Source organism: Zonotrichia leucophrys, unplaced genomic scaffold, assembly GCF_028769735.1.
Source record: "Zonotrichia leucophrys gambelii isolate GWCS_2022_RI unplaced genomic scaffold, RI_Zleu_2.0 Scaffold_74_221359, whole genome shotgun sequence".
NCBI classification, from domain to species: Eukaryota; Metazoa; Chordata; class Aves; order Passeriformes; family Passerellidae; genus Zonotrichia; species Zonotrichia leucophrys.
The window spans coordinates 48390-75966 of record NW_026992279.1 but is presented as its reverse complement, the minus strand read 5'-3'; the positions used below and the strand labels follow the sequence as shown (position 1 = coordinate 75966).

The 27577-nt window shown below is 38.8% G+C and overlaps 1 protein-coding gene across 1 annotated transcript; it reads left to right on the top strand.

Annotated features, from left to right (window-relative positions):
- Positions 1–1075: 1075 nt before the first annotated feature.
- On the top strand, positions 1076–27577 carry SMAD4 (SMAD family member 4). The gene is made up of 11 exons (XM_064737555.1): positions 1076–1333; positions 7684–8051; positions 8948–9122; positions 9533–9562; positions 11125–11340; positions 13372–13482; positions 15241–15291; positions 18713–18896; positions 19836–20004; positions 21166–21304; positions 22487–27577. Exons 2-11 carry the CDS (start codon positions 7803–7805, stop codon positions 22696–22698), a joined length of 1536 nt encoding a protein of 511 aa, XP_064593625.1. The 5' UTR covers positions 1076–1333; positions 7684–7802; the 3' UTR covers positions 22699–27577.

Sequence of the window (27577 nt, the reverse complement as noted above, 5' to 3'; positions counted from 1 at the left end):
AGGGGATTACCTTCAGCCGCCCATACTATGGTTTTCCCGTTGTTTAGTAACTAAGGGATCTCAAAGCTTGCTTTCATTTCAATCTTGCTTATAGTTTCCATATTCTCAAAATCTTTTGCCAGGCAATCATATTTATAAGGCTTTCCTGTTTCATCTTCTCCAACACACCAATTTATCCAGGGCCTGCGCACGCATAGTTTAGCACCATGCTGTGATGTCCTCTGTGTTTTTTATGATCTCTGAGCTTTGATCTCTCTCCCAAAACAGGGAGCTCAAGAATGCCCATGAGACTACCTCCAAGTCTCTCCAAACACCTATGTTATCTCTAAGCAGAAATTCTACTTTTCAAAACAGAGGATAAACAGCAGTGGACAAGCTCACTTGAGCAAATCTACCATCCTCCTCACCATTCTTCTTCCACTTTTAATCCTGTCCATCCAATACTGACAGAGAGCAGCTTTAGACTGGATATTTGGAGGAATTTTTTTCCTGTGAGGGTAGTGAGGAACTGGAACAGGTTGCCCAGAGAAGCTGTGGTTGCCCCATCCCTGGAAGTGTCCAAGGCCAGGTTGTATGTGGCTTTGAGCAACTTGGTCTTTGGAAGGTGTACCTGCCCATGGGAGGGGGGAATTGGAGCTATATGAGCTTTGAGATATCTTCCAACCCAAACCAGTCTAGGATTCTGATTTGTACATTTTTTGGGGCTGTGTTTGTAGGGCTTTGCACTTATGGGGGTTGTATTTCCCTGGCCATACATTTATGGGGGTTGCTAACGCGGCTCTGCGCATTTGTTGGGCTTCCAGTTTTGGACCTGTTCCTTTTTGGGGCCACGCCTGCAGTTGCAGGAGCGCTGCCAAGCTCGCCCGATGCGCCACCACCAGACGCCAATCATAAAATTAAACCCCGACTGTGCCCACCCGCCCCAGTTTCCGGCTGCCGCCAGTGTGGCTATTGCGGGGCGACGGGCGCGCAGGCGTAATAGTGGCGTATGACTAGGGGAGTGTGGAGGTGCTTGGCTGTGGTGGCGGTGAAGAGCGTTACCCGGATGTCGCGCATGTGCAGTGGCGTCCGGACGTGTCGGAGGCGGCCGCGGAGTGCGAGCGGCCGGAGCTGCGGTGACGAGGCGACGGTGACGACGGCCGTCACTGGGCGCCAGGGCTCCCCCTCCCCCGCGCCGCCGGCCTGAGGGTGGGGGGACGGAGGCTTGGCCCGCTCTGCCGCACTGGGGCCGGCTGAGACGAGAGTAGGCTCATCCCCGCAGCCGTCGCTACCCCTCACCCTAGCTGCAGGCCGCGCCCGGAGAGCGGCCGCTCCGCCGCCGCCCGCGGCCCAGGTAACATCCGCTCTCGCCTCTCGTCCGCCTGCCCGCCGGGGCCGCCCGCAGCACACCCTCTCCCACCGCTCGCCACCGAGGCTGCCGCAGGACCGGGCCGGGCCGCCCTGCCGCGCTGGAGGCGTGCCGGCTGCTGCTCCGGGGAGCCGAGACAGCGGCTCCTCCCACCCGCCGTCCGGGGGCTTCTCCTCGGCCCCGTTTCTCTGGCTTTCCTCCCTGGCTCCTTCCCCATCTTCCCCTCTTTTCCTGAACGAGAAAAAAAATGATCGCCCCGCCTTCAAACTTTTAGGGGTTTTTTGTTTTTGTTTTTTTTTTAAATCCCGGCAACGCCTCTCCAACCGGCCTGTTCCCAGTTAAACTTTCCTCCGCTGCCGTTCGTGCAGACTGCTCTCATCCTCCTCTCTCCCGCACGCTGGAAAAACACTCTAGATGGTTTTATGTGAGCCGCTTCTCGTTTACTTCTTTGAAATCTGCCATCTTATTCGCGGTAACAAAGAGCGGTGCCTTTAGCTCATTTTCAGACAGCATGGGGCTGCTCAGCACAAGGGGTATAAATTAAGATCCTTCCTTCCTTCCTTCCTTCCTTCCTTCCTTCCTTCCGACTTGCTGCATAGTTGAGCCTTATGTTTTACCTACGAAGACGGGTTAATTTGTGGGGTAATCTAGTTGAGAGTTAGGTGTATCACTTAGTACCCAAATTGTGCTACTGCAAGCTAGTTCTTCTCAAACACATACGGTTGGAGTAGGATCGTGGTGTTTTTTACCACCACTTCTCAAATTATCTTGGTTAATAATAGTGTGCCACTGTCAACAGGCAAGAGTGAATTCAGGCTCCTGCACTGTTGTTACTTTGTTCAGTAATGTACATAATTCCATGCAAGGTTGTTGAAAGAGCTATACTGCCCTATAAAATTAAATGCGTTTTTGTACTCCAGCATCATGAGAAGTAGGCAACTTGTCCTTCTGGCCGTCTTATTTTTCTTGGTTGGATTGTAACTGGAAGGAGTTTCTTCTCACTTTGTAGTCATGAACCTCTTTTTATTTGTTTGTTGTGTAGGCATGTTTAATATTGATATAGAAACTTTATTTCAAAGAGCTGAAGCCTAAAGAAAAGCAGTGTCTCTAATTAGAAATTCTTTTTTAGGCAGATGGCTCTTTACATAATGCATTCAGTTGAAGTTAACACAATAGAGATGTGAGTTTTGAGAGGAATCAACAAATTTAGTGGAGAGCAAAGGTGTGCCCAGGGCAGATCTGTGGATCCTGATGAGGAGCAGCCTTTGCTGTGCTATTTTTAAGGTCTTGCTGGAATTTTAGGACTCTTCTATGTTGCTAACCTTGTGAAAAAATCTACTTTTGCTTGAGGCTGGAATTTTCCATGTTTCTGGAGGTGATTTTGTTTTTTAAGTTTGAGCAAGTGCAGAGAACATTATCCCTGTGCAGATTACAATAAAGATGTTATCTAATACACCTATTTCTAGGGTATCAAAACATTACACACAAGTGAAAAATCACACTGCCTGAGCAAGGTTTGATTCTTCCTTTTATTGCTTGGTGTAGCCACAATTGTTTTCTCTTGTGAGCTTTTGACAAATTACTATTTGCCCTTGTTGAATGAAGCCTTCTGCAAGAAGAGGAATCTTGCAGGATCCTCTGAGGAAGAGTTCAGATTTGCCATGTCATTCTATGGCAAGGATTTTCACCACCTTCTGCTCTCTGAATGTGGTCTCTCCTGCCATTTCTGGGTTTTTATCCTCAACCCCAGGTACTAGGATGAGGAGGGGGATGACCTCTTGCTCAGTGGGACTCCAGGGATGCTTCCTCACAAGTAAGATAGTTTGAGGTGCCTAGAACTGTATTGTGGAAATAGATCCAGTTGTAGAGGAGCTTATTGCCCTTCCCACTCTCATGGTGTAAGGTGCAGTAGTCTTCCTTCTCTGACCATATAGAAGTCTGTATTGAAAAGAGGAGTTGTTTTCAACTGTATGATTTCTCAAAAATAAAAATGTGGAGAGAGGAGTGGAATCAAAATGAAAAAAGAAACTTCCTAGGATTTATAATGTGTGTATATATAGTCATATCAGCATAGTAGGTCTACCTTGCTCACCATGTCCTGCCCCCACATGCATTCAAAAACAAGATAGGGATTGGGATGTGTTTTTACTGTTGTATTAATTTCTTGAATGCAATTAAGAAAACTGGAATTGTGTGCAGCAGAAACGTTTGCTCTGTTTATAGGATCAGTCTGTTGCATTTGTAAAGTGCTTTTCAAAGCAGTCAAAGTGCACAGGTTGAAGCTGAGAGGAGTAAAAATGCTGAGCTGCACTTGGTAGCTACATCAGATCAGTTTCTTCCACAAAGAAATGGTTGCTCCTACTTTTTTTAACTGTGAATTTATGTTAAGATGAAAGAGTTGCCACTCAGTTGTCTTAAAACTCTTTTCCAGTTCCTTTTATGCTGTCATGTGTCTTACATTTTTGTAGCTACTGACAGTGAGATGAGCAGAATTGAGACTTATGATTCAGATATGCACCCAAAAAGAGTATTCTGAGGAGTGTTGACTCTTACGTACAGAACACTGTGTGTAGTACCTTCTTAGTACTCTCTCTTGCTCTTTAATGCTAATTGTTCTTATGTCTACAAACACTTTGTTCCTGCTCACCCTTTGGGCAAGTTGATGATAGTCTAATATGCTGGAATGTATCTGCAGTTTAATAATTCATATCTTCATCAAATCATAAACTGGCTTTTTTATTGATTTACTGATTTTTCTTTATCATAAAACTGCATTATTTAACAGCAAAACTGTAGTAATGTTTTGGTGGTTAAAAGCTATCAAATGTATATGCTAATTTTCTGACATTTTTGTGTTTGTCTAATTTTGGAGACAAGAGCCTCTCTTGTCCTTTATTCATGTGAAATGTTCTCGCAAGATGTCAATTTGTATGCTTTTCTAATTAGCCAGTTTGTTAACATTGCATGACTGCCTAGTATCAAAATGCTGGAAATCTGTTTGGAATGGCTGTTACTAGTAAATCACATTCCAGAGTATCAGTGGCAGGCTCACTACCCAATTAGTTTACAGTAGGCTTTATCATATCAGTGTTGGGCCTGGATTAACTGTCTTGCCCAAGATGTTGGATTACTGATTGTGTGGATCATATTCCTTTGAGTTACATCCCTGATTTCCAGCTCCATAACTGCTTGGTTTGTGTGCATAAGCGTATTGTTTCCTTTGCTTGTTAGGGGTTGATTGTTCTCAAATTGCAAAATGTGGCTTAAGGTCACACTAGGGCACATTAATGGGAGTTTAGGTGAGGTCTTCAGGCTATATAGGATGTATGGAAGAGTTATGGTGTTTGTTCAAGTTTGCATCAGTCTTGAAGGAAGAGTTTCAGTTAATGGTTACTTATCAATTCTCTGAGATAACAGTGTGTTTGTTACAGATCATCAAGGGTGTTTTTAATTACCTGGCAATCTGAACTTCTTTTGTCTTACAGATTTACTTATTCAGAGGCTCTTATTCTTGTTCCAATACTTAGAGTATTGCAGAACACTAGTTGTTGTTCACTTGTTTTATAATATACCTGTTAATACTTAGTTATTGAAATAAATTACTTTCTATAACATAGAATTATAGAATCGTTAAGGTTGGAAAAGACATTTAAGTTTGAATCCAAACATAATCAAGAACTTCTCTATAACTTTGTAACTTGTTAGTATTTTATATTACTTGTCCCTTTTTTTCCCTGTTCTGCTCGCATCACACTATAGCAAAAGGGAGGGAAATACCTTTTTGTTCCTTGGTGAATGAAGCTGAGAGCTTTACTACAAGCACTGTCTCCTGCTACTGTTTTTCTCATGTTCCCTGTCTCTTCTCTCTGCCTCTTTTTTTCCCAAAGCACTCTCTCACCCATTTCTGTTTCCATGAAATTCCTGAGTAGAGGGAATTAAGAACTTCTTTGCTCAATATATTTGGCCCTATGTATTCAACTGTAAATCTAAGCTTGAACTGTAGTGTCCATTTGTAAAACATAAAAACATGGCTTGTCTCCAAAATATACTAATGCTTCAGAGGAAATATGTCATGACGCTCATCAATATGTGCCAGATTGATACCCACTGACCTCACTCCCTCCTTTTGGAGATCAAAATTGCAAGATTAAAGACAAGATTTCTGTAGATGTAACTTCTAAAAGGAGGCTCCTGAATTAATGTGCAATTATGCATCAGCTGTGTTTAACAATATTCAAAATCTTAAACTGGCCTGGCTTTCAAAAATGCTGAAGAATCGGATGCTCCTACTGAGCGCAGTGGCAGCTGAGGGGTGATTTCAACATTTCTGGAGATCATTACACTTAAATAAGGGTTTATTTGCTTGATATTAGTCTTCTGAAAGTCAGCCATCAAAATTCCCATTCATGGTTTTAGGGATGTAAAAGAGCTGCATGTCTAATTTTAAGCATCTTTAAATAAAGCTCCTTTAGCTAGTAACTTTATCAAGTCCCTTATTTGTGATTACTTATGTGTATCTATCTGGGATGCTGTTTTATATTTAAGGAAAATGATGTTCTATTTTGTTTTAGCTGGTAAGCTTTGAGATTTACGTGAATTCGAGTTGCTGTGGATAATGAATGGCAGGTTAAGCTTGACTTTTAATAGAGGCTTATTGATTTGAAGCATTAAAAGAAGCTAGTATTGAGGGAGAAAATTTAATAGCTAGGTAAAATGATCTTACTCAAACTTATAGGTAATTGTTTTCCTTTGGGAGAAATTAGGTCCAGAAGCATCCTTACAAGGGAAAAGTATTGAAAATGGAGGGGGGGAGGATTTGCACTGTGTTTTTTCCGAAGTATACCAAAATGTGATGTATTCAAGTTGAAATCAGAAAAAATACTAAGTGGGGAAGAGTTTGTTTCCTTTTATAATTGTGCTGGATTTGTATTGCAATATTCCTTTTACAAGGAGGGAAGTCATGTTAATACTGTAATTTGTGTGATACGTTAACTTTCTAAGTTAACACCCCACTCTTATTTTTGTGCAATGCATTTGTTTCCAATAAATAGCTACTACTGCTGTACCTCTAATGACATAGAAAATTTCAGTGCAGAAACAGGTCTTTGACTGGATGTGTTCTTCAGATAATGAGAACATTTTTTTCTTTAACGATTGAAATCACATATATTTTATTTACATTGCTGAGAACAACATGGTAGTTTCAAAAAGGCTTATATTTTAAGTTTACTTGGAAAATGTAAATGTAGTAAAATCACTTATATGTATTTGCTGCCACTTTCTTAAGAAAGCCAGACCACATAGTTCATAGAATGGTGTTAGTGAAGCCAGAGCTTCTTGAAGAACCAGAGCAGCTTTTTGACATTAGACTCCTTTTCTGCAACTGCACAAAATCTGCTGTCCTATGTTTCTGGATAAAGCAAGATAAAGTGTAACAATTGGCTCATTCAAAATCAAGAAAATCAGGCCAGATATAATTTGTGGATTAAAGGAAACTTAAAAAGGATCATGTCTGCTGGCTTTGAGAAGAATGGCTTCATGACTAGGAACCACTGCAGGTTCTTAACAAATGGAGTTTAATGGCTAAGTGTGTTAGGAGGGACTTGGTCTTGAGCTTATATTTAGTGTAATTAAGACAGTTCTGTTTGAGACAATTCAGAAGTGTTTTTTTAGTGACGTCAGTCGATTTGTCTTGATCCAGAAGAAGCTGGATCCAAACAGGAAAAGACAAATGTGCCAGTTGAGGTTTTCATATCTAAAGATACATACAATACTAATTTACATAATTGTGTATTAAGCTAATGGCCAGGTACAATTTTTGCCTTTCTGGTTAGCAAAGAGAAATAGAATTGATCAGAGGTCAGAACATAGTTGAACTATTTGAACAGCATTATTAAATGAAGATGACAGATTATTCTGGTGTGTATTCATGCTTATTCACTATTCACATTTTGTTTAAGTCAGTGCCACTTGATTCCCAGCCAGTATTTTCACTTGTTTTCATCCTGCCAGTATAAAACATAGGAAATCATTGTTACTGTTCTCATTTTCCTGATTAATTTAATACATTTCTATATGTACATACTATGTGTACATATATATAAACTATAATCTTTATTTAAATATTGTTACTAGGGGAAAATAAATCTTATTTTTGAAACTGCAAGCAGTGTCTTAAGCATGTTTTAGCTATCATAGGACAAGAAATGCGGTTTTGTCATGTGCTTTTAATATTCTACATTTGAAAATAAAAGAAGCACAAAGGCACAGACTTCCTTAAAAACATGATCTGCAATGTTAAAAACAAATCTAATGTAGATATTTTTTCCTCCTAGGTTTTACCAAGAGACAGTACATCTAACAGTTAACTTGGATCATCTCTTGTCCATCAGCTTGAAAATCGTAACAGCTCCCCCAAAAGTGACATTTGATCGGAAAGAACAAGCTGTGACAGATGGACAATATGTCTATTACTAACACACCAACAAGTAATGATGCTTGTCTGAGCATTGTCCACAGCTTGATGTGCCACCGGCAAGGCGGAGAGAGCGAGACTTTTGCCAAACGTGCCATCGAGAGTTTGGTCAAAAAGCTGAAGGAGAAAAAGGATGAGTTGGATTCTCTGATTACGGCCATCACCACAAACGGAGCTCACCCGAGCAAGTGCGTGACCATCCAGAGGACGCTGGACGGGAGGCTGCAGGTTGGTACAAGTGAAAATCAGATGTTTTCCTCCTAGTGAAGCTGGAGCAAAAGTGATTGACACAGGATCCTAGAGTGTTGAGGAAGAGTAGCTCTTCTCTTGCATCTACCCTTGCCCCCATTTGTAGGCATGTTTTATGGCTGGAGCTCTGGACTGCTGCAGTAGTGGTTTGTTTGTTTTCCAAAAGGAGCAGAAGGCATTGGATCAGCTGTTCTAAATGATTATGTGTGTGGCAGTAAAAACCAGGGTCATGTAACAAATTCAGCTGTTTATCCTGGTATTTTCACTACAAGCTTCTGTTAGCTCTGTGTTGGTCAGAAGTATAAAGACACACCTATTCTAAGAAGCTACTCCAAGGAGTCTGCACTGAGGATTTATGTTAGCCTTATATCATCAGTACTCAGTACCTGTATAGCTTGGGTTGCAATTTCCTTGTTCCAGGACAGATGTCATGTTTTCTGGCTAGCTTTCTGTCTACCCTAGAAGCACTTTTTAAATTTTTTTTCATTATAATGGAATGGCATTCTTCTACTTGTAAATTCCTTATTGTGTAGCTCAGCACCTCGTTCCTCTTCTGGGGCAAAACTCCTCAGTCATCCATGGTGGGGAAGATGACCATACATACTACCTTAAGCACAAATTCTGCTTCTGCCATTTTGTATCCAGTATTTTTTCTTAAGAATCAGTGTTGATTTAACCATAGCAAAACCCTAATAGAGATTTATTTCTGTTGAGTACAGAACTTGGGTAAACTGTACGTCACCATTTTTTTTTCCCATTTTTTGATGATGGAGAAAGGTTGTGTTGTTGTTTGTCCTCTTCCAGCTTTGCTTCTCACTAAGTAAAATGAAATGTGTTGCTACTTTCCCAATCAACTCTTGTGTCTAACTTTTTAGGTGGCTGGTCGCAAGGGATTCCCTCATGTGATTTATGCTCGTCTTTGGAGGTGGCCTGATCTTCATAAAAATGAACTCAAGCATGTTAAATATTGTCAGTATGCTTTTGACTTGAAATGTGACAGTGTCTGTGTAAATCCTTACCATTATGAGCGTGTAGTATCGCCTGGCATTGGTAAGTAGACTCTTGATTTAAAATGGAACAGTGAGAATAAAATGTAAAATGTTTTCCTTTTGAGTGTAGAAAATACAGGCCTAAATTAGAAACATTAATTGTTAATTATATAATTATAAATTACTCTCATATACTCTTGTCCATCTTCTTAATGGAATTATTCTTTTATTCAAAATTTAAAAGAACAATTTGTTGCTTTGGTTTAAGTCTTTCTGTTGTCTTTCACACAGTTCTTGCAGTCAATGTGTATCCTAGGAATAATTTAGCATTGAGACTTGTGTTGAGATAGAGGGGATATAATATGTAATCTGTAGTACCAATTTGTAAAGTTTATAAACTTAATGTTCAAAAGTTGTTGAAGATCTCTGAATATAATTTTCTATGCCCATTTCTTTTTCTTCTTTTTAAAGATCTCTCGGGACTGACACTACAGAGTTCTGGTAAGTAGTTCTGTTTACTATTGCATTTCTATGGATGCAAACTGTGTTAAATTCTTCAGTATGTACACCATTTATTCCGTTGTATTTCCTTAGGAAAGATTATAGAGAGCAGACAAAAATGCATTTTTCTCTCTGGTTTTGGAAAAATCAGCTAAGTAGCATATAAGAGGCATGATAAATTCTTTAAATTGAGGCTTCAGCTGAGCTTGTCAGTATGTTCTGTTTTCATTGCTCACAACTTATAAGTCCCACAAAAAAACCCCAAACAAGAAAACTCTCACCGTTGAATGCTGCTAATTAATAAAAAAACCCTGACACCCAAAACTGTGTGCACCTGTATGATATGCTAATTAATTGAATTGTGAATAATAGATGGTTATGATGTAATAAGTAGTTTAGCAATAAACTGGTATATGTTCTGTAATTAATATGCAATTGAATGATGGGGTCTAATATTCTTGCTGTCTCTGAAACTTGAGAGAAATTGGACATCAAATCTCCAATGAACATTATTCAGAAATTATGAGATTGTACAGCTGGTAACTTCTTTATTTCAAAACTGTTTTTTTTTTTTTCCTTCAGGAAGAAATTCATAGAGAAATTTGGGTTACCCAATACTTTTAGCAAAGACTACTTAAAAAAAACCCAATCCACCCAACAAACTGTTAACTTCACAAGCTTTAACTTGTTTGCTCACCTCTGCTAATTGTTACATGTGTCTTCTGAAAAATTATCCTTTTATACAGAATCAAAGCTTACTAGCCAGCAGTTAAATACATAAATGTTTTCATGTCATGCAACTGATTTTGCAGCAGGAAACAAAAAAATTACTGTCAGATTTTAGTATATTTAAGTCTGCTTTAAAAATGAGCATGGGAGCTAATGTAGTGTGTTATTTCAAGATGCTCAATAGGATATATAGAAATAAATTCTTGTAGTGGCAATGGTAGTAATTTCCTTACATTGTATGTGGAATATTCTGAATTAGTGGCTACATTATTAAATATGGAGTAGTGGTGTATTGTCTTTAAATGTGAATTTGTTGTTTCTAGTCAATTTGGATGGGAGTTGCTTAAAATTATTTAAGGGATGCATGAAGTATTTAATGTACTGTGTTAATAAATTATTTTTCATAGGAGCTTTATTTATGTTCTTATTTGTATACTAGGAATTGGTTTGTTAACTACTGCATTAACATATATTTAGGTGCTTGACAAAAAGCATGTTCTTCCCTTTTATTAACCGTGTCCCATCACACAGTGATGGACTAGAAAACAAAATGCTGTTGGAGTTTACTATTGTGGGACTAAACTGCTTGTTTGATAGCAGTAAGCAAAATAAACAGTTTGCTTTTCTATTCAGTTATGCTTCAAAATTTCTTGCTGCTGGCTTGAAGTGTTTATTTGTAATTTAGTGGAGTGCTTTAGCAATGTTTATATAGGTTAAATTCTCCCCCCACTAGTTTTAATGGCATTGTTATTGCTTGAATGTAGTAGCACAATCTATGGTTAAATCCTGAAAATAGATTTGCTTTGCATGTTTAACTGTTTGTTTCTTCACAGCTCCTTCAAGTATGTTGGTGAAAGACGAATATGTTCATGACTATGAGGGGCAGCCATCATTGTCTTCTGCTGAAGGCCATTCAGTCCAAACCATCCAGCATCCACCAAGTAACAGGGCATCTACAGAGCCTTATAGCACCCCAGCCATGTTAGCTCCTACTGAGGCTAGCACTACCAGCACCACTAATTTTCCCAACATTCCTGTGGCTTCAACAAGTAAGAAGGAGATGATATAAAATACTAAACTCTGAAAATGTGAAAGCTCAAAGATAACCACTGATTTTTGACAAAGTAGATCTTGTATTGGAACTGTGCTGCTGCCACACTACACTGGTAAAAGTGTGTGGCAGTATGATCTAGGCAGTCTCATAAGCATTAACATAAGGGTTTACCTTGGAGCATAATTTGAGTAACTTTTTCTGGTGGCCCAGTCTTTTTTCAGTGAGACTGACACTACATGACTCTTACAAGACTCTTGAATATGCTAAAGATTCAGTAACACAATGTTAAAACAATTGGCCAGTAACAAAAATATTATGGCTATTATTTAATTATTGTTGTAGAAATGGAAGAATTTTATTATTTTATCACAACAGAAAATGGGATAACAAACAGATATGCTGTAAGGTAGCAATATTAAGATGTTTTAAGGCAATTCTTTAGTGTTCCACAATTGACAAAATGTATCTTCCAGTTTTAACTTGATTATTTTTATAATGGCCCACTGTACTACCAAAGTGACAACCCTAAGTAATATTTTCATGAATCTGTGGAAGTGCTGCGTTGAAGTTTTTTGTTACTTTTTTGTGTGTATTTGGTACAAGTGGAAGAGTCTGGTTTACCAACACCAAACCTCACATTTCACTCCAGCAGGACAGTAAAGCAGCATGTGTGCAGCATCCTGTAGCCCTAATGTAGGGAAACCATGAAGTTTGGAGGGGTTTCACATACTCATTGTCACTTTAATATCAAAGATGTGTGAATATGATGGATTTCATGTTATCAAATTTGAATTATGGTGGAATTATGTTTTTGTAATGTCTTGAATTTTAGCTGGCAACTTTTTTGTTAAAGCTAATGATGGTTTTGCCAAGGTGGGATGTGGTGTCTGTATTTGTCTCCAGCAGAGATAAAAGGATAGGCAGTTTAATTGTATTGCTTTTGAGCAACAGTTTATTGTCAATAGCTTTTTCTCATCAGTGTTATAATTGTTGGAGCCAAGTGGACAAGAAAAAAAGGCTCATTTTTAGGTTTTGGTTCAAGTTCTCAATGTATTAAATTCTGCTAGCCCACATCAGTTTGAGTGCAAGTGCACTTGTGAAACTGCTGATCGGTTCAGTGTTAATGACTGAGCTGCAGTCTTTTAAAATCAAATTCCGTTAATCTGTTCTAAAATATCTCTAGTTTTACTTTAAAGCTTAGATAATTCCTGAAATACTTACTTGGGAGGAAAAAAGCCCAGCAACTTTCTCAGGAAGGAATCCAGTTATGTATGCAGCTCTATTCAAGAACTATTTCTAAAAATAAAATACCATTCAGTATGTTTTGGATGAACACAAATGAGTTCTCCTTAGGAACAGTAGTTATAACATGCTGAAAATAAACAACTTATTGGACCTGCTACTGGCCTGATTGGATTCACACCAAATCTATTCCAGCTATGTTATTCAGTAAAACCTGATGTTTCTTCTTTCCTTTCAAACTGAAAAATGGGATGTGAACAAAACAAAGATGCACTTGATAAACGTGGTTCTTTGCATACTTTTACTCTTTAAAATATTAAGGGTGTCAGAGTCAAAATTAGTTGATGCAGAATCTTGTTTCAAGTTTCCCTAAGACACTCTGGTGAATGGAAAAAAATACTGAAACCAAACTTGTAGGAACTGTGTATTGCAGTGCCTCTAGTTGGGTGTATCTTCCTACCCAGTAGTGCTGAACTCTTCTTAATTAAAATTTTGGAATGTTCATGAATAGGTAGTGTGTTCTTTTACCAGGTCAACCTACCAGTATATTGACAGGTAGCCATAGTGATGGACTCTTAGAGATTGCTTCAGGGCTTCAGCCAGAAACTCAGCAGAATGGGTTTACAGCTCAGCTAGCTACTTACCATCACAGCGAGTGTATTTGTATATGCACTCTTTTTAGTTTTTTAAAACCAGTTTCCAAATGTCAGGAGAAATAGAGGATTAGAAGTGAGATACAGAAAAAAAAATCCCTTTAAAACCAGCCACTCCTTTCTTTTTCTAGATAGTACTACAACTTGGACTGGAAGTCGGACAGCAGCCTACACACCTACCATACCTCACCACCAGAATGGCCATCTTCAGCATCATCCACCTATGCATCCTGGGCATTACTGTAAGTAGTGCAGATTTCCAGATCACTTTATTTTTAATTTTGTTGAACGGTAGGGGTTCATTTGTGATTACTGTTGACCCCCAAATACTTTTCTTTGTTGTTGTTTAATATTACAGACCTACCATTACTGTGTTTAGTATTTTCTGACAGTTAAGTATAAAAGCCTGATGGACTTTCCTCTGTTAAAACAGCAGAGATTAGAAACTCAGATAGCTATAGTGATACCATCTATACTATGCCTAACAAAACTAGCATTTCCTTTCTAAACCTGTTTTTAAGGCTTTGCAATCCTGTACTAAATATTTCCTTTGCTGAAAAGGAAGTCAATTCAGAATGTGTTGTTTGCGTATTTTTCTTTCAAAACTTCTAAGTTCTTCGCTGTTTATATTTTCTGAAAATTTTAAAGTCATACTAAGCTTTGGAAGACGTGTCCACGTATCCTAGCCTGTTTAAAAGAACCTTGTGAAAGCTCATGCAGTAAAGTACTTGTCAATAAACTGGTCTTGCCACAGCCTGATTCATGAGTACATTTGGCACACAAACTTGAATCTCTTGTTTTAAGGTACAGGAGATAAGGAGGAAAAAAGTGATCAAACTGCTAGTGTAAGTGTCTATCACAGTATATGTATTATAAGAATGTAGTGGGGAAAAACCCACCCAAATTAAAGTTTTTCTAAATTTTCTGGCAAAAAGCTAGAACAGTTCTTGGTCTTCTAATGTAGTACTTAACCAGATCACCTGCTTGCAGCAGTCATGGTTAGCAGAGGGAGAATAAACTGTGAGCTAATATTATAGTGACTTTTCAGCTTGTCTCTATTGAGAAAATTGTGATTTAGATACAGTTATTAAGTTTCATTATTTTGGTCTGTTTGGATCCCACTTCATCTGTCATCTAGTTTGTCAGAAATACCAGGATGTAAAAAAACTTTAGTGATGATGTAGATACTCTATAAATATTTTTCAGTGCATGTATCTTTCCATAGTTATTATTTATAACTGGCTGGTGGTACTATATAGAGCTTTTCTTGGCTACTGCCATCTCTCACTTCAGAAAGTCACGTGTTTTGACACCTACCAGCATTATGTTTCTTTTGACATCTTGTTGCAAAAGGTGCTCTTACTTATAATACTATGTTTAAATTTTTCCTCCTTGTTCTCTGCTGCCTGTAAGGGACCTAGTTAATTCATAAAAGTCAAGAGACTAAACTGACTAATACCAAGACTATATTCATTGTAATTTTTTTTTTCTTAGAAAATTATTTCTCTAGGGCTTCTTTCCATCTTCAGTGAGTGTTTCTTATGGTTAAGTCCACAGCATGCTGGGCAACTTGTTTTGTAATTGATGAAACTGATGAAGTGTGGTTTCTGACAGACTTGTATCACCTGCCTCTATACACTGATTCTCTCCTTGCACAACTTGGGGGCAGATGTGAAGTCCTATTTCTCTTACATCTCAATGCTTTATCTGGTTTCTGTTCTCTCCTGGAGCCGGGTCTGGCTTGAGCAGCATGCAGTCTTTCCTCCTAGGATACTAATGGAGCTCTTTACTCAACTTCTGAATTTTTAGGAAACCTCTAAGAGTGTAATTTTTCTGTGGGCATTTTTATCCCCTGTCAGATTAAGCCAACTGATTCAGAAATTACTGGGATTTATAACATCGGGCATCCTCGCAAGTCTTTTTTTTTTACTGGAAAACAAGCTAAGTAAGAAAACATTATTTTTCCACATGTAAAACAAATGGCATATTTTCTTTTAAAGGGCCAGTTCACAATGAACTTGCATTCCAGCCTCCTATATCAAATCATCCTGGTGAGTAAAATATAACATATAATGCTAACTTATAACTTTGTGGTTTGATTATTTTTTTGTATCAAGTACTCTGAAATTTGAGAGATATAAATTCCAAAGAAGAGGAAAAATTTTGTGATTAAGTCTTGTTTTGAATTTGGACATCTCTTGGAATGGTGGCATAGGCTGTGAACTGAATTCAATTGAGATGCCTAAGTCAAAGATTGCAACCCTCAAGCCCACACTGAGATGTTGCCTACCCTGGAGGTATCAGAACTCTAAATGTCCTTGATCCTAAACTTTTCAAGGTGCCTGTAGTTGTACTTTTTGCCTGCTTAGAAATATAATGGAGTTTAGGTCATGCCAAAGTTCTCTTCAATCCATAATCTAGTCCATGATTACAGCCAGATGCCCTGAAAGACAGGTATTGTGCTGCTTAGCATTTTGGTGCTGAAGTTCCTCATTGGGTCTTTGTATAAAGCTTGTTCTTTCCAAGAGTCTTCATTATTGGTAACAGTTCAGGGAGCCAAGGAGGTTTTGTCTTGTGGTACAGGCTAGCTCTCATGTAGGTACAAGGTGATATTCTGTTTTTAACAACAGCAAGGCTGTTGCCTGCATAGGGAGATCTGCACAGTTGAAAAACCTAAAAGTTTAACTTGTTTATTAATTGCCTAGTGACTAAATCCATACCAGAAATAAAAATGTTGATAATTGCTGGCTAAACTTAACTGTAGCTGAATTTTATTTCACATTATTTAGTATGTCTCTTTCACTCTATTGATTTCATCCTATTCAGTCCTCAGAGACATGAGTATTTATTTGAAGATAAAAACACTTAAAGTAATTTAGGCACCTTTGTTTATTGTTTTCTAATAAAACCAGAACAGTTTCTTGAGGCAAATAGTTGTACTGTTGGGTGCTGCTGTTTATAATGAATGAGTACCATTTACAGCACAGGAAGAACTCTTCTTCCTGTTGGCTTATCAGGCTGTTGTGTTTAGGTCCTACTGCACTAAGTATATCCAGTCATTTCTTGAATGCTTTCAGGGATTATGACTCCACCACCTCCCTGGACGTCCCATTCCAATGCTTAACCACCCTTCCAATGAAGAAATTTTTCCTAATATCCAATCTAAACCTCCCCTGGCACAACTTGAGGCAATTTTCTCTTGTCCTATCACCTGTTATTTGGGAGAAGAGACTGACCTCCACCGGTCTAAAACCTCCTTTCAGGTAGTTGTAGAGAGCGAGGTCTCCCCTGAGCCGCCTTCTCTCCAGGCTAAACATCCCCAGCACCCTCAGCTGCTCCTCATAGGACTTGTGCTCTAGACCCTTCACCAGCTCTGTTGCCCTTCTCTGGACACACTCCAGCACCTCAATATCTTTCTTGCAGTGGGGGGCCCAGAAATGGACACAGGATTTGAGGTGTGTCCTCACCAGTGCTGAGTACAGAGGGACAATCACCTCCCTGGTCCTGCTGCCCAAACTATTCCTGATACTGGCCAGGATGCCATTGGCCTTCTTGGCCACATGGGCACATTGCTGGCTCATGTTCAGCTAGCTATCAACCAACACCCCAAGGTCCTTTTCTGTAAGACAGCTTTCCAACCACACCACTCTTTGAGCCTGTAGTACTGCATGGGGTTATTGTAACTGAAGTTCAGGACCCACCCAGCACTTGGCCATATTGAACCTCATACTGTTGGCCTTGGCCCATTGATCCAGCCTGTCCAGATCCCTCTGCAGAGCCTTCCTACTCTCCAGCAGATCAACACTCCCACCCAACTTAGTGTTGTCTGTGAACTTACTGAGGGTGCACTCGATCCCCTCTTCCAGATCATCAATAAAGATATTAAATAGGGCTGGCCCCAATACTGAGCCCTGGGGAACCCCACTAGTCACTGGGTGCCAAGTGAATGTGGCACCATTTATCACCATGCTTAGGGCCCAGCCATCCAGCCAGTTTTTAACCTAGTGAGGAGTGTACCTGTCCAAGCCATGGGCTGCCAGCTTTTCCAGGAGTATGCTATGGGAGACAGTATCAAAGGCTTTGCTGAAGTCCAGGTAGACATAGTAGCTCCTTCCAACTACCATCTTTCTTTTGTAGCCAATTTTTAAAATAGCAGGAGTTAAAAGGCACCACTTGGCTATTAAAACACGCCATTTTGTTCTGCTCCCTTGCTTAATACTTCCTTGTTTTAGCCTGTACCTGACTGTGTGCAGACAAGGTCACTATGTGATCTTTGCTTTTTCTCCCGTTGCTCTACTTTGCAAATCTGGTTTGCTTTGCAGGGAGGATAGAGAAAACTGACTTCAGTTAGGATAGGAGGTAATTACTCCTATCTTAAGCCAGATCTGCTTCAAAGTTAGTTTCTGCTAGCCTAGCCATGAATAGGCTTATATGTATTACTTCTTTATGCTAAAAGCTATAGTCATAAAGTGCATGAATGCAGATGGCTTACAAAATCTTACTGGAATTATAAACTGCACAAAGATTTGTAAGATCTACAAAAAACCCTAGCATTGTGTTGTGTCCTACCCCTACACGGAAAGGAGCACTCAATGTTTGTAGATGCCTGTGGTCAGAAAAGAATGGCAAAAGCCAAAAGGGTCCAAAGTTTTATTAGTAAACTGTGTACTCTGCATGGAAATTGGTATATATTTTTCCCCTTAATAATGATGATGATGCTAATAATAATAATAGAATAAAAATGAAGAGAGGAAAAAAAGAAAAATGAAAGGAAGATCAGAAAGAGAGGAAAGGGGATCACCCATCCTGAGTCCAGCATCAGTACAGATGACAGGGAGTCCTGGGAATGCCACCTAGGCTCTGTGGGGGTACCTTCTTATAGGTCTTCTTATAGGTAATTTTTCCCTGCCCTGGGATTAAGTTCCTCCCTCTTCATGTAAGTGAGTTAGCATGTGCAGTCTATTCTTCTGGACCTTTCTGGAAATGGGTCGGGGGGATTTGAAGTTCCTTTGGTGATCTCTATTCCCCTCTGTTGGTCTTGCCGGCTCCTTGATTCCACTTCTGAGCTTCCGCTGTATGTTGTGTTGTCACCATGGACCTGAACAGGAAAATTGGCTCCAGAAAGGTGCTGCCATACCTTCATAAGGCCCTCCTTTCCAGGCACATCATGTTCTAACTTGCCTGCTTGAATGGTCATCGGTGTTTGAGGCATAGCAGTGCATTAACTCCTTACTGCCCAGGCTTCTACACATTGATGTGTGTTTTAATAAAAAAGATAAGCCCATGTTTGCTGTAGTATGTCCCAATTTTCTGTGCTAGTAGATGTGTCTTTGTCTATCTGAACTTCCTTACATGAATGTGCACTCTTAGTCTGAATGACAAATGCAGTTGCAGAAGGCTTGATTGATTGTCTGAATGGGTTTGTTGGGGTTTTTTGTGCCTTTCAGTCAGTTAATTGTATATATTCTTTAGCTCCAGAATATTGGTGCTCAATCGCATATTTTGAAATGGATGTGCAAGTCGGGGAAACATTTAAGGTCCCTTCAAGCTGTCCAATTGTTACTGTTGATGGATATGTGGATCCTTCTGGAGGAGACCGTTTTTGCCTGGGCCAGCTTTCCAACGTGCATAGAACAGAAGCCATTGAGAGGGCAAGGTATTCTGCAGATCCCAAAATCTCCAGATGTCTGTGGTATTTGAAAATATTTTGGTTTGTCTTCAGTATGTGCCTCTCTTTTGAAATCACAAGTATGGTATGTTTCTTTGAACTGAATTAACTATACCAGAGTAATTTTTTCTAGGCTGCTCCTGTAACACATTCAAAATGTGAACTGTGTGACAAAGCCCTTCAGAGCTTTGCAGAAGTTGCATGTTGCTTTTCATTGCTTTCAAAGGCTGTGCCTTCAAGGATAAAATTAGCAACTCGTGCCATTATATATGCAAACTGAATATTAGTTCTTCACACTAGAGAGTGATGTGAGAATAACTGCAATATATAGATTTGTCAAAGGAGCAAAGGAAGGTTGATAGAGAGCTAGTTGGATTTTCATTCATTCTCACCATGCATATGCTATGCTTTGATGTGGAACTGAAGCAATCTTTCAATTTTTTTTCCACTCCTTTGAAACAAAAAGGAAGAAAATTATTCCATGTCTTCAGAAATGTTGCATTGTGACAATCAAAATGCTAGATTGCTATAATGTGATCCAAACAAACATACAGTTCTGCATTAAAATGTGGCTTTGTATATGTACTTGATTGACTTTCTGTTCTGGAATACTTGTGGGATTTTACACTTCTGAACAGAACTGTGTTTGGTATCCCAACTCTGTATTGTTAATGACTGAGGTAGTTGCAACTCAAATATCATTGCTTCTGCATTCTGTTTCCCTTAGATCTTTACATGGTATTACAGATATTTTTTTTTTAGTCTACAGATTTTGCATAACAAATGCTAACTTACACCTAAGATAATAACTACAATTTCAAGTCCTTGTATGAGCAGAGTGCTGGAGAACTGTTTATGGTTTATTTAGGAAAGTTCTGATTTATAGTATATATACACAGATGCATTGGATCTGTTTTTCTTTTTAAGGTTGCACATAGGTAAAGGGGTGCAGTTGGAGTGCAAAGGAGAAGGTGATGTGTGGGTTAGATGCCTCAGTGACCATGCAGTCTTCGTTCAGAGTTACTACCTGGATAGAGAAGCAGGGCGTGCACCAGGGGATGCAGTTCACAAGATTTACCCAAGTGCATATATAAAGGTTGGTTTGATGTTCCTAGATGAAAATTGTAGGGAAAATAGCATGTATCTGAGTCTTGTAAATGTTAGAAAAGCTATGAGACGCTGAAATAAATGTAACTTGGCTTTAAAAAACCCTAAAAATTTCCATTTGACAAGTCACTTAAGGTGACTCTTAAAATTGACTAAATTGAAAGTGTCATCTAGATACTATGAAAGTAACTCATTTTGTATTTTGTCACAAGCAATCTTGATAGCAGTTTTTTGTATTTTTAGCCTTACAGGTTTAAATTAATTGCTACTGAAATTTTTAGCATAGATTATCTGTTTCTTTACTTTCTCTCTCCGAAACAGGAAAAGTTGGGAAATTATGTATAAATGCAATAGAAGTGTATATTAAAGTGCATGTTAGTGTTATGAACATGAAGTGATCCAGAGGTCACAGAACATTGCATGGAAACAAATTATTTTGAGGATGTTCTTACTTAGATGTGCCTCTGCCAGACTTGAAACTTTATTAAGGACAAGTCACACTTGTAAAAATGCATTTTTTTAATTAAGCTGCTTGAAGTTTACACTGATGTTTTTACAAGCTTTCTAGTATGAGAACAGAGTTCCTGTATATATATATTAGTGCTAAACCTGATCACAAAGATATAAAATACCACCAACCCTAAACCTAGCTGCTGAAACTTCAGACCTGTCAATTATTGGTATTTCTTTTAAATAGACTAACACATTTCAGTAAAATGATGAAGAATAAAGTCTGACAAAGTTAAGATGGACTTGTTGGCATCCATTTTTATTTATATGCCTATTTTCTGGAAATACTGGGATTTAAAAATTAGGATTTTATCAGTCTGTAGAATCCTTCACACTTTGATCTTGCAGTCAGTCCCACACATGATACTTCTGTAGCCTGCTCAGTTCAGCCAAGTTCTGGTAGTGCCAGTGGCAGTATTGGCATATAAGAAGAGTCTCTAAGAATCAGCTTTAATGGATTATTTCTGTTAGAAATTAAACTAGTCAGGGAAGGTTTGCTTTTCCCCAAGTGTATAGAGAGACTGTACAAGTTGCTTTGGGAGAGTAGAGAGGTCCAGATTATTGGGGCTGGGAGTTGAGAAATAATTTTCTTTATTGCTTTTGGTAAGTCTAATAGTTCAATATTTTTATTTTTTTAAAGGTATTTGATTTACGCCAGTGTCATCGTCAGATGCAACAGCAGGCTGCCACGGCCCAAGCTGCTGCTGCTGCTCAAGCTGCAGCAGTAGCAGGAAACATCCCCGGACCTGGATCAGTAGGTGGAATAGCCCCAGCCATTAGTAAGTGCATTAACTTCTTGGTTTCCTTTTTTCCTTACCTGAAAACAAGTAACACAGCTTTCCCTCCTAACAGCACCCACCCACTGCCCCTGCAACAGTACAGACAGACTTGAAATGAAATAGCAGGATTGGGGTAAGGTGGGGCTGGGATGGCATTTTGGTAAGTCTGTATTAATTCACTTTGTACCCATTCCACGCACCGTTTTTCACTCTGTAGTTTTCAGGGAATGTTGGATATGGAAGTGGCTGCTTATTGTACTGCAAGAAGTGTTGCAGTATGACAGAAAGCATGTTATATACAAGGTCAAATAGCATAACTCTGTTACTTTAAACAGAGATACTTTTGGCTGCTTGGATCCAAGCTCATAAAAATATTACTCAAAACAATAGGGATTACTTGGCAACAAAGTCCTTGACTATGTTTAGGAAGACTTAAGATTCTTGAGAAGAGGAAGAAGAGTGTGTGAGGGTGGGGTTTTTTGTGGTTGGGTTGTTTTTGTTTGTTGGGGTTTTTTTTTGAAGTTATTCTGGGCTAGTTTTCTTAGTTACTAAATTCTAGATTCTTGAAATTGTACCTAAGTACTTTTAAAAGTGGAAGTACTTACATGTCTCAGGCTGCTTTATGTGCCATAGTGTTTTCTGTATTCCTTGTATTGCTACATGGCTCTTTCCAGCTATCTTACAAATTGCTGAAGGCATCTTGGGGAAATGTGTTTAACTTTTGTCTTAGCCATACATGGCGATTTGAAGTTTGCCAGCAGTATTCATCTTTTTATTACAGGTAAGTAGTGTTGTTTGTTAATCCAGCTTCCTGCAGGTGGTCAGTCTGATTTTCTATACTGAAAATGCAGCATTTGGCAAACATCAAGAATAAGCGTATTTTTACATCTACATAAGGGTTACGTGTATTGTATCACGTAAGATATTGGGTGTCATCCTATCTGCTTTATTATAGTTTTATATTTCAGCACCCTTCCAAGATTGCAGAATGATGAAAAAAATTTAATTGTAAAAAATGCAAATTAATTGCTGCATTCATTATAGCAGAGATCTAGAAATATGGACTGGCCTTGGCTGTGGCGAGAGGGAATTGTATGTGAAGCAAAAGCCAAGCAAATGGGAATGGCTAAACAAACATGATAAAAGAACATGTCTGAACACTTACTTGAAACTTCTGTTTAGGTTTGTCAGCTGCTGCTGGAATTGGTGTAGATGACCTTCGACGCTTATGCATACTCAGGATGAGTTTTGTAAAAGGTTGGGGACCTGATTACCCAAGACAGAGCATCAAAGAGACACCGTGCTGGATTGAAATTCACTTACACCGTGCCCTCCAGCTTCTAGATGAAGTACTTCATACCATGCCTATTGCAGACCCACAGCCTTTAGACTGAGATCCCTCTGCTGCACTGCTACAGGCCATTATATTGTGAGGATGATGGATTGTAAAATACAGTACTGTTTATAGCCTGAAGATATAATTTACTTTTGTTCTACTTAATCTTCTAAACCCAGGTTTTAAAAATGTGTTTGCCATCTTGCTCTAAGCAGAAAGAAATTAAACATGCAGAATTTGGATTTCAGTTTTTTTCAGAACTTGTCATAATACAGGGCTTAAGGTGAAAGGTAAATGCCTTATAGAGACTTTATAGTATCGGGTTTGTTCCCTTTGAAACTTTCCTTCTCTATTATGGCATCTTGGTGATAAGTCTCACAGGAACCTTTTGTATGCAGAATATATATTATATATATATATTTATATCTGAAAATTCCTTCTACTAGTTACAAACATTTACCTTGTAGCAACTTTTAATTTTCAGCTGATTTCTGATTTTTTTTTTTAGGGAACAATAGTTAACAGAAGACTTCTTTATTTTTTTTTACAATCTTGTTATGATTTTTCCAGATTAAAATGTAGAGGCTGCCAAAAAGTGAGGGGATGAGACATATGTTGTTGGCACTGATTAAAAATAGCAAGGAAAAGAAATGTGGCTTTTCCTTCACTAGTTTTTTAAGAAGATATCTTAGATTTTTATTTATATAGACAGGTGAGTTTTAAAACACTAAAGAAAATGGATGCTTTCAGTGCTGACACTCAAATAACATGAAATACCTAGTCTGCAAAGTTGCCACTGAAATTGCATAACAAGCACCTAATGTAAGGAACATATTTTTATAATTGCTATTGACTTCTATGATTTTATTCAACTGAAATTTGGCAGGTGTTTAAAGAAGTTGCATGACTCTTTTTACTTGCATATACCATTAAATCATGTATAATATTGCATCAATATTTAGGATTCAGTTTTTGTATCTGTTCACCATTTCCACGCAGGGCAAGATGGCAAACTTGTTTTTCATAGCTCTTGGTTATTTTAAGCCCTATGCCATTGATGGCTGTATCAATTGGCAATGACTTTATATAGAGAATTTATAGTAAAAAAAACTGCAAGTGTGTTGTCTGTATGACAGATACAATGTGTATGCTTTCTCTCTAGCTAATAGTATAAATAAAATTATGAAAATCCTGATTTTTATAAATTTAGTTTGCTTATATAATGTAATTCTGCATCTTGAAACCATTGATCTTGAGTGATGGATTCCTTTCCTTTGCAAAACCTGCAACAGCCAATAGTGGTAGGAATTTTTGTTGGTTTAAATTTGCCAGGAACAAGTCCAATTTTTCTTACTTCCACTGCTTCTGAATAAAAGTGTATCCTGAGGATATATCTTTTTGACTGTTTGAGGTATGGAGAGAGAGCAGGAATGCCTTCTTTTTTAGCATGTGTGTAGGGAGTTGGAGCTTAATTAAACAGGCTTAGAAGGACATACACTGAAGTCCTTCAAGTGCTGCAGGTTCGGTCTGCCTGCTGTGCTGAGCTGACCTGGCAGCACAGCTGGAGTGGTTAACAGAAGTAGAAGTCTTGGAAGAGAATATTCAAAAGCTTTTGGACAAGTTTCTTGCACAGTTTCAGGAATCTGTCGAGGGTTGTGACAAAGTGTTTAGTTATTGCTTCTCCCATATGCTGGAATTTTTATGAAGTCAGCAGTCATTGTTTCTCTTAGGTGTGGAAGTACAGAAGACAGATGATCTGGGAGTAATGGCCAGAAATGGATCGGTTTTCTCTGTATTTTCACTAACAGCGTTGTCTTCTTCAGACTAACTTCTAATGAGATCACTTTTTCTTTTGACTTATGTGGCAACTTCTCGATGTATGGGAAAATAGTGTTTGCTTTCCTCATGGCCTTTAGTTTAAAATCTTTTTCATTTTTCTTTCTCTCCCAAGTGATCTATTTTGTCTGCAAAGCAATCTGCTTCACAGTCTTGAGGAACACTCAGTAGAGGATTCAGACCACATCCTCAGAGAAGCTTATTAACCGGCAGCTTGGTTACGCTTCATCCACAACAGAAATCTTGATTTGGGGGAAGAAATTAAAAGCCTGACTACATCTTTTTCTTGCCAGCCTCCCTATTAGATTATATACCCTGCGCTTACTGCTGGGTTCAAGGTGCCTCAGTGTTTGGAAAGTATGTAACCTTCTGCCTGATGAATTGTTTATAACAGGCTGTTCACTTGATTAGGAGTCCATGAGCTTACTCCCTATTTAATTTTGTGGCTTTGCAAAGTGTTTTTCTTGATGGATGACTGATCTGTATATGACTGCTTCACAGACAACTTTCTCTACCAGTTGCTTCTGCTTTGATTATGCCAAACTTTGATAAAATAGTGAAAGATTGCTTCCACCTGTTGGTGTATTGGCCTGTACTATGGTCTGAAAGAATTCAACTTCTAAGATTAGTTTTCTTTGCCAATGTTTTGCAAGTCTCCTAAAGTCTGCACCTGCAGTGTAGTATTTAGATGGCTCAAAATGTTTGGAATAGAACAACAAAATAATGTCAGATGAGTTTATCAAAAGCAAGAAATTGCAGGCTTCACGTCAGGAGAAATCTGAGCATTGTGTGAGGCAGTACAAATACTGAAAAGGCATTCATCTTCTCCACCAGGCAGTTTCTGACAAGATGCTGTTGTAAGTATTAAAGGTCAAAATGAGAGAATCTCATTCTTATTTCTTAATATGTGTTTAACTTAATTTTTTGTACTTTTATGACAAGGCATAAAAGGTAGTGCATAATGGATTAGAAACCCTTCAGTGGCTGCACACTGAATCTTTGAGTCTTGCATTTGTCTTTTTCTGAGAGTTGAAGAAGAGCGACAGCTACTCGATAGCCATGATGACCCCTATGCATGCAGCAGGCAGGAATGTCAAGGATGCCAAAATTGTGTCTCCTTCAGCTCTGAATGTTTCAAATTCAACGAGTATTTTTTCAGCTAGCAGTCTCCTGCTTGTAATCCTGTTCCCATGTCTGCTCTGCTTAGTTCTTTCAATGAAGTAATTACCTCTGTGTTTCTCACCCTTGATTATGTGCTCCTCAAAAAACACATTGTGCTGGAATACTATGTAATTTCACTTCATGTACTGGTGAGCTGGGATTAACACCAGAAGGTTTAGATTGCTTTATCTGTGTTACTGTTAGTTTTGAAAGCGAGGGCATTTAAAGTTAACATGGTAGAGATGTAGGAGAGAAAAGCTTTTCTCTGGAATGGTTTAAAAATACTTATTTCTACAGGAATCCCTTGGAAGGAGCCATAACTGCTAAACAGTGGTGGTTGAAAGTGGTTGTTCTTTTCATCACTTTTCTGGGCTTGATGAGAATGATGTGCTCAGAGACCTGGAGCCACTGGCTGTGATATAAACCACTTCATTTACAGCTCTGGCCTACTAAAGACCTGGGAAGTACCCTTCTGCTTTCTAGGGAGGAACCTACACTGCAAACAAGACAATGGTCTCCCCCAGTCACCAAACAGGTCTATAGCAGCAGTACTCATCGAACCTGTGTCCAACTCCTGTGCCTTACCTTTGAGACCATCTTCTCGTAACACTTCTGATGACAGCATTGTCTCTGTGTGGCTCAGGAACAACTGTCTCTGTTCTTTTACTAGGAACCATTACAAAATTCGTATACCAGTGTATATAGGAGGGGCTTCTGCCTGTAAACCCTTTAAATGTTATGTCTTGATAATGGTCTTTATTGAGGCATCATTAATCTCTTCTTTGAAGAGTAAATGCTTTAGAAAGGACTGTCTCCTCAATTTGCATTTTTACTCTGTTACACAGAGTGACTGGGTTTGCTGGTCACTTTAATGCAACCGGTTAAAGACAGCCACGTGGATCTTCATCTAAGTGAGATTCAGACTTCATTTAAGAAATCCTCTTTCCTCCCCCCCTCCTCTCAGGCCCCATGCTAATTAACATCTGCTCTATAAAATTCTAAGATGCTTAGTTGTCAGGTATTTTTAAGGATGCAGTTTTGGAGAGGTTACCTTTTGGTTTTTGAAAGTCTTTAGAAGCTATGGTCTTGCCTGGTCCTGCTGATAACAGGAGTATTTCTATGACTGGTATCAGATTTTTGAGGACCATGGCATTGTTCTTGGGACTGAGATTTGCAAGTTGCCTGTCATAGGCATGTGTGGGAACCAGCTTTGTGCTCATGCTTCTAACCTCTAATGCACTTTGGTCCTGGACAGGGAAACAAAAATGCAAAGTGCTTCTCCACCAGCCCTAGGGGCTGGATACTGAACATCTCATTTTATTGTGTCATTCACTTTCAAAACACTCTTCTTGATTGTGTGTTTCTGAAAATCTATTTCTAAGGCATGTGACCATGCTGACTCAAAGCTACTGCACATGATACTGCTGACGTCCCCAAGAACTGACTTGACTTTTCAGCAATGTGAAAGTTTCATTTGGTGGGACCTTGTGAAAGCAGAACTACTGTCAACAATATCTCAAGAGGTTTTGACACTGTTGGCTGCTCTTGTGCCTTTTGGGTGATACATCGCTCCTAAATTTGCAGGACTTGTATAAGTTCACCAAAACCACATAGCACTTTCTTGCTCCTGTACCTTTTTCTGTGTCTTTCTGGTGAAGTTTTGTAACAGGATAAAGTGATTCAGCTGGATTGACAGCTGTGAAGTACCCACAATCCAAAATCTGCTGTGAGAGGGGGTTTTTTTGAGCATGAAAGCCTAGTTAAGCATTTCTTCTTTCAGCCATTGCCTTTTGATGAGCGGTCAACAGAATTCCCAGTAGTTCCTTTGTAGCTTACTGTATGTTTTTCATTTGACCTAGTTTGTGGATAATATACTGTAGTTAACTTTCCTGAAATTCTGTTACAGAGTATGTTTTTGATTAAAAAAGGTAAAGATTCAA